General features: G+C 43.1%; 5 protein-coding genes across 7 annotated transcripts; 4 read left to right on the top strand and 1 right to left on the bottom strand.

Annotated features, from left to right (window-relative positions):
- Positions 1 to 3,491: 3,491 nt before the first annotated feature.
- Positions 3,492 to 5,950, top strand: LOC125769591 (lysosomal Pro-X carboxypeptidase). Of its 3 annotated transcripts, none has more exons than XM_049438336.1 (4): positions 3,492 to 3,770; positions 3,886 to 4,125; positions 4,226 to 5,281; positions 5,471 to 5,950. In XM_049438336.1, exons 2-4 carry the CDS (start codon positions 3,983 to 3,985, stop codon positions 5,709 to 5,711), a joined length of 1,440 nt encoding a protein of 479 aa, XP_049294293.1. In that variant the 5' UTR covers positions 3,492 to 3,770; positions 3,886 to 3,982; the 3' UTR covers positions 5,712 to 5,950. The 3 variants fall into 3 exon arrangements, with proteins under 3 accessions (XP_049294293.1, XP_049294292.1, XP_049294291.1); XM_049438335.1 differs by having other exon boundaries at positions 3,827 to 4,125; XM_049438334.1 differs by having other exon boundaries at positions 3,493 to 3,770; positions 3,921 to 4,125.
- On the bottom strand, positions 5,298 to 6,530 carry LOC125769596 (trafficking protein particle complex subunit 1). The gene is made up of 4 exons (XM_049438341.1): positions 6,274 to 6,530; positions 5,974 to 6,183; positions 5,769 to 5,901; positions 5,298 to 5,679 (listed from the first exon to the last, which is right to left on the bottom strand). Exons 1-3 carry the CDS (start codon positions 6,370 to 6,372, stop codon positions 5,773 to 5,775), a joined length of 438 nt encoding a protein of 145 aa, XP_049294298.1. The 5' UTR covers positions 6,373 to 6,530; the 3' UTR covers positions 5,298 to 5,679; positions 5,769 to 5,772.
- A 32-nt stretch (positions 6,531 to 6,562) lies between these two features.
- Positions 6,563 to 7,802, top strand: LOC125769594 (39S ribosomal protein L9, mitochondrial). Its single transcript, XM_049438339.1, has 3 exons — positions 6,563 to 6,754; positions 6,852 to 7,178; positions 7,242 to 7,802. The coding sequence occupies exons 1-3, from the start codon at positions 6,677 to 6,679 to the stop codon at positions 7,572 to 7,574; spliced, it is 738 nt and encodes a 245-aa protein (XP_049294296.1). The 5' UTR covers positions 6,563 to 6,676; the 3' UTR covers positions 7,575 to 7,802.
- A 558-nt stretch (positions 7,803 to 8,360) lies between these two features.
- Positions 8,361 to 9,342, top strand: LOC125769595 (transmembrane emp24 domain-containing protein 2). Its single transcript, XM_049438340.1, has 4 exons — positions 8,361 to 8,561; positions 8,654 to 8,835; positions 8,933 to 9,085; positions 9,159 to 9,342. Exons 1-4 carry the CDS (start codon positions 8,429 to 8,431, stop codon positions 9,306 to 9,308), a joined length of 618 nt encoding a protein of 205 aa, XP_049294297.1. The 5' UTR covers positions 8,361 to 8,428; the 3' UTR covers positions 9,309 to 9,342.
- Positions 9,343 to 9,838: 496 nt separating this feature from the next.
- On the top strand, positions 9,839 to 14,009 carry LOC125769592 (succinate--CoA ligase [ADP-forming] subunit beta, mitochondrial). Its single transcript, XM_049438337.1, has 7 exons — positions 9,839 to 10,051; positions 10,553 to 10,644; positions 11,018 to 11,170; positions 11,244 to 11,406; positions 11,486 to 11,614; positions 11,686 to 11,821; positions 13,109 to 14,009. The coding sequence occupies exons 1-7, from the start codon at positions 9,986 to 9,988 to the stop codon at positions 13,708 to 13,710; spliced, it is 1,341 nt and encodes a 446-aa protein (XP_049294294.1). The 5' UTR covers positions 9,839 to 9,985; the 3' UTR covers positions 13,711 to 14,009.
- The last annotated feature ends 352 nt before the right edge of the window (positions 14,010 to 14,361 follow it).

Raw genomic sequence — 14,361 nt, 5'->3', positions numbered from 1 at the left:
CTTCAAGCTCAACAGTTAACACGCCGTCGTACATAATGTTCCACAGGCCGATGCACTGCCAGCTGGTCGTGTTGAAGGCGTTGCGGACGTCAAGGGTTACAACCATGATGCAGCGACGGTCACCGCGACGGGATCGCCCTCGCCGAAACCCGAAACTCCAGTTGCTCCCTCAGGGCTACCATGAGGGCCGCATTTGGTATGCCATCCAGGCGCGGTGCCATCCTCGGGTGTATGTCGCTCGCTATCTTCTTCAGCTCGTCGACTGTGACCTTACGAAGCGGCGCCTCGTTGCCAACCTCGATGGCTGGACACTCCACCGGTGGATGATCCGAAAACAACGCAGCCACAATTCGCCCAAGGATGGCAGGATCCCGCTCTGGTTACTTACGCGCTTCCTGGAGACGATACTGTTGAAGGCTGCGTCCTTCCTGGCACGGTTGGACGCCTTCAGCTGGTGTTTGGCTGACCCCAACAGCTCCAACAGCTGCATACCCTGCCGGTTCGCCAAGAGATGGAGATTATTGATTAGCACCTAAATCACGAGAGTCTACCAGTAGGGTGGCCGACCGGTATGGTCCTGCGCCGGAAAGCATGACCTCATCACATGCGTCCGACAGTAACTCGACCAGACTCTCGACGCTGTCTTGTCTTCTAGCGCTTCCGGTCAAACGTGTTGGGAAAGGGGGGGGGGGGGGGGGGGGGGCGATCCTAGTCATGTAGCAAGATGTTGTCGTGATACTGTATGCAGTGGCTGCTCTCCAACCACAAATCGGATGTAGCGATGCCTATCGAGCACGCGTCAGCCTTTTGCGTGGTCCATGCGCAAATCGTTGCGGCTAATATGTACATGTGCTCGCGAAAGTGACATACTGTCTGCTTGGCCATAACACGGACTCCTCGGTGCCTGGAATGCGCGTAAAAGTTGGTGTATCCCCGGTATTAAGCAGCTCCAGCCCCAGTAAATCCGCGAATAGGAGAACGCCTCCTCTTTTGGGCAAGTCGTGCTGCTACCGCAGTCGTGGTGTCTCGGGTTGAAATCCTCTGTCAGCACAACGCGAGGGCATCCTCGAACGTTGATGTCGATACGTTCGAGCACATCTCCGAACTCCGGAACACATAATCCCGAACGATCTTCTCCATTGCAATCCGCTGACACGTCCAGGCACCGGAAGCAGCGAATGGCACTCCGTGGCTGCTTCGGAGCCCCCACACCAGACATACGGTGTAGCAAACCGTAATGCGCTTGCGCTACAGCGCGTTGACATTATTCCGCGCCAGCTTGACCAGGGCGCGTTTTAAACCATCAAGGCGCTCCTACATCGAAATCTTGGGCGCCACGGATATGCGCTCCAGAGCCTGGCACAGCCCTTTCCGCACACCCTCCTCCTAAGCTAGCATGTCGATGCTGGAGACGAGGATTTCAGCCATCTCTGTGACAATGCGGGTCACATTCTGCTGTCTCCCAGCGCCTGCTGCACTGATGAGAGCCTCTGCGTGATCTGGGAGTCATACGGTGCCATAAGCGGGCTTAATCGTACCTTACTATACAATTGTTTTAATTTTATTGTTTTTACGTTCTGTTGTCAGTGTATGTAGCAGTACCGCATTGATATAGGTATTGATCCGAAGCCTGTAGAAGGATAATATAGACACTCAATTAGTGATGGGTTCTCGGAATCGCACCCAAGGCTCCGAACCGCTTCCGAGCATAGCAACTCCGGCTCCGATTCTGGCTAGGTTAAAACCACGATTCCGCCTGGAGCCGTCCGGAGCCATTGAAGCCGCTAGTTGACAACGATATAACCTAGATTAGTGCTCTATCAGCAAATTTTATATAATCTAATAAAAATAACGCGTTGAAGAGTATGCGGGACAGGATGTTATAGGCAGCATTCAGGGCTGTGATGGCTCGGAAGTTAGCACAGTTCAGTCTGTTGCCCTTTTTGTACATTGGGTGTATGACATCCAGTTTCCACTCGTTCGGTAGTTCTTCCTGGTCCCAAATCTTTACGATCGGCCGATGCATAATCGCGACAAGCCTCTCCGGGCCCATCTTGAACAGCTCTGCCACCAGACCATCGCTGCCAGCTGCCTTGTTGCATTTCAGCTGTTTGATGGCACTGATGACTTCGTCCAAGGATGGCGGGGGCACTTCGTCATCCTGCTGGCTGTCGCAATACTGCTCTCCTCAGGATTCTGCGCCTGGTTCAGTCTCTCCTGCATCTGCTCCGTTCAGGTGCGTGTCGAAGTAGCACTTCCACCTGTCAATCACCTCTCGCTCGTCCGACAGGATATCCCTCTCCTCGTTGCGGCACATGGCGGTCATGGGAGTGAAATCACCTCGTGCCACATTCAACTTCCTGTAGAACTTATGAGTTTCCCCCGACTGGGAGAGCTGCTCCATTAGTTGCTCATCCGATTGTTCGAAGCTGCGCTTCTTATCCTGGAAGAGTCGAATCTGCTACCTTCTCAGTCGTCTGTAGTCTTCCACTGCCTGGTCTCGCGCTGGAGCATTCGGGTACGTGCTGCATTCTTCTCGGATAGTGCTCTCCTGCACAGAAGGAATCATCAAACAATTTCCCCCTCTGGTTGCGTGTTACACGGCTAATTGTTCAATCGGCCGTGCTGCTGATGGCTTGCTCCATCACACGCCAATGATCATTGAGAAACATCGCCTCGAAGATGTATAGCCGCGGAGTATGCCCATTGATAATACTCAGGTTGTAGAACCTTCTACAAATCCTCAACCTGCACAATCGTCACCATCAGATCATTCGCTTTCCTTTGATCAGGAACGCCATATCAAGTTGATACCTTTCACCACTGCGCTGGTAGATCATGCAATCACTGTTATAGGAGCGTTACTCCTTTCCAACACACCTCCTGAACTGGTACTATTTCGAAGCCGCGAGCCCTCACCTCGTCCGAAAGAATGCGGGTACTACCGGTGCCGTGAGGATTCTGTAGTTCCATGTCCCGAGATTGCAATTGTCGTCCTTGTTGTCCGTTGTTTCGTTGCGTGGGTCCATATTTAAACCAATTATAATCGCCAATAAACTGGGCTTTCCTGCCCACAAAGTTTGCTTTAGGCCATTCACGTAGACAAAGAAGGCGTGATACATCCAAACTTAAGTAATATTATGGTTTAAAGTTAACACGAATCAGAACTACTGTATTAATGTATTGGAGCTGGACAATCAACAGGTTATAGGACTCTGGTAGCCAGTGTGACCAGAACTACCGATTTATCTATATTCCTACCGATTTTTGATAAGCCTGTTGATTCACAGACGAGGAACCTTAAACCACCGATTTTTCATGCTACCTACCGAAAAGCACAGATTTTTCTTCATGTTGGTAAAGAAGTCATAAATGCATGTTCCAATCTATTATTCATGGCAATATCTATTATATGCAAACCACATGTTCTTGTATACGGTGCCAACCGACAGTCAAAGACTGGGTATTTCTCCTGAGTTCTTTTTGTACCGGAAAGAACGAGGAAATTCACAACATTTCAACATTTTCATTTTCCCAACGATTATAAAAGCAAAAAAAAATGTCACGATCAGTCAAATCAAACCGTCAGTTTCAGCTAGATAATCGCTGAAGAATGCAGCGTAAACGATTACCTCTCGCAGCTGCGATGTATACAAATATTGACGGCTAGTTTTCGCATTTAATCAAGGAGCGCTCGTACGGTCAGCCGCTAGTATCGATCAGCGGCAATAGAAGACGGTGGGCAAATTTGCGCTGAACATCGTGAAACGGTAAGTGAATATGATTACTCATTTGAATGAAATTATAGATTATTTTGATCGTCCAGTTACAACTGTGGGGAAAAAATTGGACAATTCATTTAAAGTGATCCTTTGCTGGAACAAGTTAAGCACTTGATCTTCTGTACGTCGTAATTTCAGTGTTCAAGTTCACCCGCAAACCAAAAGCAAAGAAACGCACGGAACGACGGCCACAAGACGAGATGACCGCTGCGTTATGGGTCGTGCTTATCTTGGGTCTATCAATGACCCATTATTCAGGGGCTTCTTACGAGTATCAGATTAAAACGATCGACGTCCCAATCGACCATTTTACGTACACAAGCGAAGCTACTTTCCAACTGCGGTAAGTATAGATTATTACGCGAGATTTAATCACACATTGCTAGCTACAATATTAGCATTTTTAACAATATGATCGGTAATCGTGACATTTATTTATGCAGCTATCTGATCAATGACACCTATGGCCAAAACACCAACGACCCCTACCGACCGATTTTATTCTACGCTGGAAATGAAGGTGACATCGAATTGTTCGCGCAAAACACTGGTTTCATGTGGGAACTGGCACCAAAGCTGAAGGCAACCCTTTTGTTCATAGAACATCGGTTCTACGGTCATTCGCTTCCTTTCGGGAACGCGTCGTTCGATTCTCCAAAGAATTTAGGCTACCTTAATTCTGAACAGGCTCTGGCTGATTTTGCACTGGTGCTGCGAACGCTTAACCCGATTAATGGTACAAACCGGGCCCGACCTGTCATCGCATTCGGAGGATCTTACGGTGGTATGCTGGCTGCCTGGATTCGTATCAAGTATCCACATCTAGTAGCGGGTGCAATAGCCGCATCTGCCCCCATACGTCAGTTCCAGGGCGTGACACAATGCGGTATCTTCAACCAAATTCTTACATCGGTGTACCAGGTCTCATATAACGCCGAGTGTGCATCCAATATACGCCGCTCGTGGAGCATGCTGCAAAACTATTCGACCACTGGTGAAGGGCTGCGTGTGTTAAACGAAAAGTTTAAATTTTGCACCAACCTTACTAAAGCTACGGATGTAACGGAGACATTTTTTGACTATCTCACCGATGTGTACGGGAACCTAGCAATGATAAACTATCCGTACGAATCGAGTTTCCTAGCACCCGTACCCGCTTATCCGGTGCGAGAATTTTGTGGCCGTCTGGACAAAAATTACACCGGTGCCGAGTTGCTAGATCACCTGCAGTCTGCATTGTCTATTTACACCAACTACGACGGGAAGGCAACCTGTCTCAATATCAACTCTTCATACGATGGTAGCGGTATCGGCGATCGTGGCTGGGACTTTCAAGCTTGCACGGAAATGGTAATGCCGATGTGTGCTGACGGTGTACATGATATGTTTCCGCCACAGCAATGGAATCTGCAAAGTTATTCGGATAAATGCTTCAAGAAATACGGCGTCCATCCGCGACCCTCTAACGCACTCCTGAACTACGGTGGCGAGTTTCTCGAGTAAGTAGCAAACCTCTTATATCAGATTTGCGTAGCATTTTATTTTATAACTTATTCACACACCAGTCTTCAACAAAAGTATTTAGGTTATTTATCGTTATTTAATGTTCATGCTGTAAGAAGCTTGTACCAAAATTTAAATTTGTTAACAACTCGAACGCTTCTTCGATTAACCGTGCTCTATTTCAGAGGGAGCATCACCAATATCGTTTTCAGCAATGGGCTACTAGATCCTTGGTCCGGAGGCGGTGTATTGCGGTCAACGAATGACAATGTCAAGATCGTGCTAATCCCCGAGGGTGCCCATCATATTGATTTGCGTGCGTCGAACCCGAATGACCCATCCTCAGTAACACGCGCGCGTGCCGTACACGTTCAAAACATACAAAAGTGGTTGACTGAATATAGGAAGCAGCAAAAAGTGTATTAGAAAAAGTTTGCATGATTATCGCCGACAAAAGGGGGCGGATTCTTGTGGTTTGATTACCTGATTAAATTATCTTTGAACCATATAGTGGCGATTGTTTCACGAAGTCATCCAGCTTTGTCTTAAAAATGTCCGACGTGACAGGAGTCCCGATAGTCCACAGGGGATTTCGTACGACATACTCAACCCATATCTGATGTTACAAATGCAGTTAATAAATAAAATATGGAAAGAACAACGCACCTCTTCTGTAAAAGTGTTATACCTTCGTGTAAATGTTCTGTAGAAACTCCCGTATCCCGGTCGATGTGTTATCTGTGTTCAGAACGAATTTCAACCCAGAAGGAACCTCGAGATAGTGTAATGCATACTTGTTGGTCTTATAGTACAGGAAGCCTTCCCTCGGTTCGATGGGGGATATTTTACTGACAAACGATTTGATCGAAAACAGCATGCCGTACATAAGCTTCGCTTCCTGAAATATACATTCTGTGTTATTAAAATGAACCTGACCGATCCGCCATATCGTTTAATCCATTGTGCTGGTACTTTTCTTGGAACTTACCTCATCTTTTGTGATTCCCGACTGCTTCAGACGGTTCCATTCCCCGTAGTACAACAAAGTGCCAAGTTTATCGAAAATGTATAAATTGTATATCGTCATTATATGGCGAGTGTTTCTCTAAATGATCTTCTCGCTACGGAACTGCTTCAAAATATGCACGTAAATGAATACAATCACTTTATTGCTCCAGCTTGTATTACACACAACCACTTTCGGACCATCCGATTCAGCCGCTGTTCGGGCACGTAAAATAAACACGACCAACACACTGTCAAACAGCGAACTGCCACTGGCAAGCAAACTTTGACAGCACGCGAATGGACTGAAAACATCTGCGATCACACATCAACTCGCCGGCTGCTCTGTTATTGCGAATTTGTTTTTCCGAAACACGGCACAGAACATGTTGGGCAACGTTGCAAAAATGTTCGGAAGCTCGTCACTTTGCACCACACAATCGGTGCTGCTGCAATCGTCGAGGGTAAGTGACGGTCATCCTGCTGTAATGGGCATAATGGATGATTATGCAACTGCATCGTACTAATGTTCCAGACGTTCCCTTTTCTCGCCTCTTTCAGAATACATTCGTGCTGAAGCGTCGCTTTCCACCGAATCTGTACAAGAAAAACCAAAAGCCTGGAAAGTTACGTGGACGCCACTACGTGTACGATTTGGTTGAGGATACAACGATAAAGAAAAAGCCAAACCTGGAAGTCGTACTTACCGCCTTTGTGGAAGGCGTTGGATCGCGAGGAGATGTAGTTTCGCTAAAGCCAAATGTAGCATACAATAAGCTTTTGCTGCCGGGATTGGCCGTTTACAAAACACCCGAAAGTGTTGCAAAATATGCCACCGAGAAGGATGAAAAGGAGGCAGAAGTACACAGTTCAGCATATGCACAAAGGGTAAAGATGAGCGTTCTTTATGTTACGGGTAATCGCTGACATGATTGATTTTCTTAACCGTAGACTGTAAACAAACTGGAAAGCCTCATACTGGCGGTTGTAATGAACAAGGATCATGCTTGGGTAATCGAACCGTGGCATATTAAAACCTCGCTCCGAAAAGCCGGATATTATGTACCGGAACATGCCATCACCCTCCCAGAAACGCCCATCACAGGACCGGATCTGTTGAAACAAAACAAAGAGTTTTACTGCACGGTCACAATCAACAACCTGGAGAAGGCTCGGGTACGCTGTAGAATCCATCACTGGAGTACGGAACCAAGTGAAAGATTGCCGTATGTGTTTGAACATTGGAAATTGGATGCGGAGCCATTATTCGGAAAAGATGTGTAAAAACACACAGCACTAGAAGCTCGACAGAAATAATAATATACTAATAAGTTGTGCTGCAACATTTGAAAAAAAATAGAAACATACGACGCTCCAAACGTAAATCCACGATCAAGTTGAACAAATGTCTATCTTTGGTTGTAATTTGTACGCGCTACGTATTATTGTTCAATCTTTATTCATACGCGCACTATACGCGAATAAAGTACCGTATTGTCGTGTGCATTACAATTCCTCTTTCATTTAAAATTTCCCAAAATTAAGAAGGGGACGTATAGCATATCGTATGCACTGGTGTAGTAACCATTTGACTACCCTGCTACTTTAGTATATTTTTATAGTAAATGTAGTAACCTGTCACGGAAACTTAGCATTTCGACATTGCAGCTCAAAATCGATAATGATTGTAGAGCAAAATAGAATGATTCCAAAGATTTAATAAACAAGGTTCTCATTTACAATATGTTTTGTCTTCTACAAATACAGTTGTTGAACGAAGTTCGTAATGCACTGCGTATGAGACAAGTTATAAGCTATGAAGCTGCAGCGAGCATCACATGTATCGCTAAGGAGCAGTGAAGTTCCAGCACATGTTGTGTTTGTGTGAAAAGATTATGAAGGTAATAGTAGGTATTCAGTTATAATCAAAATTGGAAGCTAAAATTTAAAAAAAATAGTTCAAGTGGGCAAATGATTTTTCTTTCGAATAATGATAACTAGAATCTATACTATAGATATAGTATTTTTACCGGGGCAAAAAATGACACTTCAAAAAATTAGACGATGGCAGGATCAGCACCGCTTTTGTCAGACGTCAAATTACGTGGCTACGACAACAAGTCCGGATTAATAACAAAATGAAATTTTTACTAAATCTTCTCACCATTTTCCTCGTCCAGTGTGTTGTACACATAAATGGCTACTTCATTACCGTGGATCCACACTCGGAAGAATGCTTTTTCGACCGAGCAGAAGCAGGCACGAAACTAGGTAGGTGAAATTGGAGATGGACACCCCACGGGTGTATTCGGCACTTTCTGCACAATCCGCATTGAGCTGCTGTATTTTGGAATTTGTTCCAGGACTTATGTTTGAAACAGTTGAGGGTGGTTTCCTCGACATTGAAGTACGCATTAGTGGCCCGGACCAAAAAGTGATATACCAAGGCGAAAAAGAATCTTCTGGGAAGTATACATTCTCCGCATATGAAACCGGAATCTATCACTATTGCTTCAGTAACAAAATGTCTACGCTCACGCCGAAGGTAAGAAGGGAAAACCTAGTAAATATATAGCGTGCTACAAAACATCATCCTTTTACTGACTATCATCACGGTGCGATCATTATCGTATGCTTATTAGGTGGTCATGTTTTCCATGGAGATCGGAGAGGCCCCTAAAGGTACTGTAGGAGCAGTGAATGAAGGCGAAGCCGGTCATACCAAACTAGAAGATATGATACGCGAACTTTCCGGAACGCTGACCAGTATTAAGCATGAACAAGACTATATGCATGTAAGTACGCTATTAGCAAATTGCATGTGATGAGCGCCGTATTTAATGAATGAAATTCTGGTTTATCTTTCAGGTGCGCGACCGTATCCATCGATCGATCAATGAAAGTACAAACTCTCGTGTCGTGATGTGGTCTTTCTTCGAAGCGATTGTACTCATAGTTATGACTGTGGGACAAGTGTATTATCTCAAGCGGTTCTTCGAAGTGAAGAGAGTTGTTTAAATGAAGAAATATAACTCGAAATATCAAACTAAAACGTTCTCTACTTTCGTTGTTCAAGATGTGCTATCATGAAGGAGCATACATTACGAAACGAAAAGAAAATTATTATCGGTTTTAGATGAAATACAAAACGTGTCAAAAAGCGGTGAAATTGTGCTGAACCGATAAATGGTCCAAAATCGTTTCAAGTTCCTGTGTTACGAGCCCTTCTTTGGAAAGTTCAATAGATTCTCTTTACTTTTATCATTTTGATGTTCCTAACCATTTGGGATGTTATAATTCACATGTTATATAAGTTCCATACACCCTTATGTAACTATTAAGTTATTTCAAGATGTTTTTTGTGACAAAGTTTTGTGTAAAAATAATTATTTTCAACATACATAATAGGAATTTAAATCATCATCACGGAGCAAAATGTGCTCACGAGTCAAGGTATTTATATTGTCGGTGCATGTTGAGTATCTTGACATTTTGGTAGCTGTTGACGTACAGATTTTTTTCTCTGTATGTGCTATTGTCAAACCCTTCTAAATGTACCTCTTTCCCAACTCCATTCACTTTGCTTGCTACGGAAGATTGCGGATGAACGAGCTACTGCTGTTCTAGGTAAAAATCCTTTGGAGAGCTTATAGTGCGCGTCCTTTATCCGTCTTTATCGCCGCCGTATTTTCGCAATGGCTTCTATTCTTCGACGATCGAGCCTTCTGCTGGCCGAAATCGCAAGCAAATCTTCCCCAAAGGTATGTATGTGCCAGATACGATTGAATCATCTACGACAGTGCGAAAAGTACGGAGGGAGTAAGTTTTTTCTACGGTAGAATTCGCACCGGAGTGAAATTTTATGTAACGAATGCTGACCGTGAAACCGTTGAGCGTCTTAAGCAGGACAGAACATTGTAAAAGATATCATGGATATAAATAGAACGATTAGGAGGGTATTAGAAAGTTTCTACGCCATTTGTGATTGTGTTCCGTGGGGCACAAACGCAGCAAAAAGTGTTATACTGCAATGGATTATGCAATGTTTTCGTTAAGAGATCCTACGTTACACTACTGGGATATGGCAGAAACTAGTTTGATTGCTGCCACTATATCGCGGAAGGAACAAGTTGTATTTTGCCGACCAGATGTTTAGCTGTACGAACATGACGTCACTAATCATGTGTTCAAGTGAACTTAATTAAACGAAGGTGTCCATCGAAAGATGCAATTGAAGTTAATAAAACGTTTCGTTCTTTTAGGTGCTTGCAGCTGGGTGCCAGAAGCGTCACCTAAACGTACAGGAACACGTATCATACTCCTTCCTAAATGAAGCGGGAATTCCAACGCCCAAGTAAGTAAACCGGTATGTGAATGCTCAACTAGATTCTGAAGTAACGATGCATTTTGTATGTAAATAATTTCTCGTCGCACAACAAATCACTAGGGCATCGGTGGTATGTGGCTGATAGTAGTAGAAACTGTTCAGCTGATTGTGTTCTTATCGCATGCTGTAGCTTACAGCGGGCGGGTTATGTCGAATTGTAAACAAAACCCGCATCTAGTTATCACCTTTGTTCTTCCTATGTTGCAAGCGTTTACTACGAGCTCATTATTCACCGTTAACCCCTGTCGTATCAGCGACTTACGATATTTTTTCCCTATTTGGCGTACATAAGTTCAAAGTACATTTAAACTATTGTGTATAATTTCCCTTTACTTGCCAGATTCGGCGTAGCAACGTCCGGAGCGGAAGCTAAAAAAATTGCCTCTGATCTTAATACGAAAAATCTGGTGTTGAAGGCCCAGGTACTGGCAGGTGGTCGTGGTAAGGGTAGCTTCAAGAATGGTTTGAAGGGAGGAGTGCGAGTGGTGTTTTCGTAAGTATGATGATGATTCCATTCATCGCCAGCAACGATATGCCGAATGCATAGTTATGTTTTATAATTTTAGACCACAGGAAGCAGAAGATATTTCTAGCAAAATGGTAAATCAATTGCTCGTCACGAAGCAAACGGGTGCAGCGGGACGTATTTGCAACTCAGTGATGGTTGCCGAACGCAAATTTCCACGGCGCGAGTTCTACTTTGCTGTTATGATGGAGCGCGCATTCAACGTATGTTGCGTTACACTCACGATTATTACTCTGTCGTAGGCGGTGTGATTAAATGCAAAAGTTCACTGTTGTTATCTAGGGTCCTGTTCTGATTGCTTCGTCCCAAGGAGGTGTTAATATTGAAGAGGTAGCCGCAGAAAATCCAGATGCCATCGTATACGAACCCATTGACATAAACAAAGGTTTGCAAAAGGATCAGGCCGTTCAGGTAAGGCGCATCAATATTTTAAAATGCAAACACAGCCAACGGTAACCCAACATTCTTCTGTATGCTTGCAGGTGGCTAAGAAAGTTGGGCTAAATGACAAGCTGGAGGAAACTGCTAAAATGCTACTCAATATGTACGATTTGTTCGTAAAGAAAGATGCCTTGCTGATTGAAATTAATCCTTATGCCGAGGATGCTGCTGAAACGTGTAAGTATTACTATTTTTTGTCGTATAACTTCAAAAACGAAATACTGTTGTATAGTACATGGAATGGAAGAAGAAAAAATGTATTGAAATTGAAAATTTAAAAGTATATACACCAATGCCAAATTATTTAATAGAGACACATGCCATTGCTGCTGCCGTTCCTTACGAATAAAAAAAAAACAATTATTGCTCATATACAATGGTTTACTTTAACAGTATTGGCTTGCAATGTAATCATTTCTAGACCTAGTAAAGTTTCATGTAATAATTCTTTCTTTTGTTCAGAGTAAATTGATCTTTTATAATAATCATAAAATCAATCTATTGGAAAGTGTATCAAAAATGTCAAAAATCAATGCATGGTGTGATAATATACAGTATTTTTAACATAATTTGATTTGCTGCTGTATTTTTCATACAGCTTGATTTCCCCGTCCAAATCGGGACTTCCAAAAACAACGGTTTGATTATCCTTTTTGATTGATTATAAGATGGAGAAACTCAGCTTATTGTACAGGTTTATTTAAAAAAATGAACCAGTCTCAATGTATACCTATTATGTTTGGATTATTGAAGTGCGCTAATCATTTGAGCCTTTCAAGGAGTATGAAATATTTTTAATTGACTCTGTTTATATCATAACTCTTTTCCAACCAATAACACCATACACATACCAATAAACGTATCACCAACTTACCATTTCATCACACACCGATAGGTGAAGAGTGTAAGTAACAAACTTCAAATACCATACAGTATATTGCATGCATTTGAAAAGCTTCATCTTCAAATATTATTTTCTATTTTCATAAATTTTGGCTAAGTATTTTTGGGTTGCTAAATAATTATCACTTAAGCTTAATTAAATGATCAATACAATGATCGCCCACCATATATTGAGTTTGCAGTATGGTACAGTGTATGGTAGTGTAATGCTTTGAAATACTAATGTACAAATTTGTGAACAACTTTTAAGTTTCTTTCGTATTGGGTGGTTTGTTTATTGATTGTCGCTCATGCTTTATAATATGCCAAGTTGTATTGAATTTTATATTATTATTTCATGCTTTCTGGTAATAGCCAATTCAAACAGTCTATTTGGAATTTGTTACTGCTTATAGAATCATTTAAAACGCGATTCTTTTAAACTAAATGTTAAACATATTAGAAAAACAGTTTGACTAACTGCTCTGCCTTATGTATACACACGTCTTTAAATTGTTTCTATTTGCCCGCTAATGAAAATCAAAATAATTAATTTTTTCATATATTATCCTCCTTTATAAGATTTTGCTCTCGATGCCAAAATGCGTTTCGACGACAATGCCGAATTCCGCCAGAAGGATCTGTTTGCCAAGCGTGATCTGTCGCAGGAAGATAAAAAAGAGGTTGAAGCATCCAAGTTCGACCTCAATTACATCGCTCTCGATGGTTCAATTGGATGTCTCGTAAACGGAGCTGGTCTAGCCATGGCCACGATGGACATTATCAAACTGCATGGTGGTGATCCAGCCAACTTCCTGGACGTTGGCGGCGGCGCAAGCGTAAAGGCGGTGAAGGAAGCGTTCAAAATCATCACTTCTGACCCGAAAGTGCATGCCATTCTGGTGAACATTTTCGGCGGTATTATGCGTTGCGATGTAATTGCAGAGGGCATCATCCAAGCGACCAAGGAGCTCAATATCAAAATGCCTATCATCGTTCGGCTGCAGGGCACCAACGTGAACGAGGCAAAGGACCTCATCAAGAAGTCGAAACTGCGAATTCTTCCAAAGGACGATCTGGATGAGGCTGCCATGCTGTCAGTGCACTTGGCACAAATTGTACACCTTGCTCGCGAGGCACACCTGGACGTGAGCTTCGAGTTGCCTGACACCTATGTTGTTTAAATTGTATATGATATAACGCTTATTGCCGCGAGTCCCGCATATTGCGTACTTCAAATGAACCACTGGAAAACTCTATGTCGTTGAGATATGTTTGTCACCTGTACCAACACAACGCCCTGCGTGTATTTATTGCTATTCCGAACGCGTTCGAATTAATGACGTCATATTCTTATTCGCTGCATGCACCACAAATGCAACTCAATCGCACTCGATGTCCGAAGATTGGTACTGTACTAATCCTTAAGTGCTCGTACAACTGTGTTTGCTGTTACCATCAATAAAATTGACTACAAAATTGAGCGCTCTAGATGAGTAATTGTACTATATCGATGTGTACGACATACATGATATACAACATAGTGGTAACTGATGTTTTTTTAGAATAACTTTAAACCCAGATGACGGATCGCCATGACTGTTTTTACGTAGATCCAGTATCATTTCTACGAAGAACTTTTCAATACCTCAGCAACGTGAGAAAATGGCAAAACATAATTTCACCGACAAAGCGCGGGTTCAGTGTAAATTACTATGATCGGAATAGAATTACCCCCGACGGAAATTCAGATTTGGGAAACAAAATGTAATGCCAGAGAATCTTTACCCACCCAAATTTAACGACATAAGCTCGTACCACAGGACGTATGAAAA

Source organism: Anopheles funestus, chromosome 3RL, assembly GCF_943734845.2.
Source record: "Anopheles funestus chromosome 3RL, idAnoFuneDA-416_04, whole genome shotgun sequence".
NCBI classification, from domain to species: Eukaryota; Metazoa; Arthropoda; class Insecta; order Diptera; family Culicidae; genus Anopheles; species Anopheles funestus.
Note: the sequence above shows the minus strand (reverse complement) of the source record. Positions and strands in the feature narration are given on the sequence as shown.

Coding starts and splice junctions, on each gene's coding strand:
- LOC125769591 (XM_049438336.1), top strand. CDS start 3,983: ATGACCGCTGCGTTATGGGTCGTGCTTATCTTGGGTCTATCAATGACC. Junction 4,126..4,225: donor GAAGCTACTTTCCAACTGCG/GTAAGTATAGAT, acceptor TTATTTATGCAG/CTATCTGATCAATGACACCT. Junction 5,282..5,470: donor TACGGTGGCGAGTTTCTCGA/GTAAGTAGCAAA, acceptor GCTCTATTTCAG/AGGGAGCATCACCAATATCG.
- LOC125769594 (XM_049438339.1), top strand. CDS start 6,677: ATGTTGGGCAACGTTGCAAAAATGTTCGGAAGCTCGTCACTTTGCACC. Junction 6,755..6,851: donor TGCTGCTGCAATCGTCGAGG/GTAAGTGACGGT, acceptor CGCCTCTTTCAG/AATACATTCGTGCTGAAGCG. Junction 7,179..7,241: donor GTTCAGCATATGCACAAAGG/GTAAAGATGAGC, acceptor TCTTAACCGTAG/ACTGTAAACAAACTGGAAAG.
- LOC125769595 (XM_049438340.1), top strand. CDS start 8,429: ATGAAATTTTTACTAAATCTTCTCACCATTTTCCTCGTCCAGTGTGTT. Junction 8,562..8,653: donor AGAAGCAGGCACGAAACTAG/GTAGGTGAAATT, acceptor AATTTGTTCCAG/GACTTATGTTTGAAACAGTT. Junction 9,086..9,158: donor ATGAACAAGACTATATGCAT/GTAAGTACGCTA, acceptor TTTATCTTTCAG/GTGCGCGACCGTATCCATCG.
- LOC125769592 (XM_049438337.1), top strand. CDS start 9,986: ATGGCTTCTATTCTTCGACGATCGAGCCTTCTGCTGGCCGAAATCGCA. Junction 11,171..11,243: donor GGAGTGCGAGTGGTGTTTTC/GTAAGTATGATG, acceptor TTATAATTTTAG/ACCACAGGAAGCAGAAGATA. Junction 11,822..13,108: donor CGAGGATGCTGCTGAAACGT/GTAAGTATTACT, acceptor CTCCTTTATAAG/ATTTTGCTCTCGATGCCAAA.
- LOC125769596 (XM_049438341.1), bottom strand. CDS start 6,372: ATGACGATATACAATTTATACATTTTCGATAAACTTGGCACTTTGTTG. Junction 6,184..6,273: donor CGGGAATCACAAAAGATGAG/GTAAGTTCCAAG, acceptor TGTATATTTCAG/GAAGCGAAGCTTATGTACGG. Junction 5,902..5,973: donor TACAGAACATTTACACGAAG/GTATAACACTTT, acceptor TTGTAACATCAG/ATATGGGTTGAGTATGTCGT.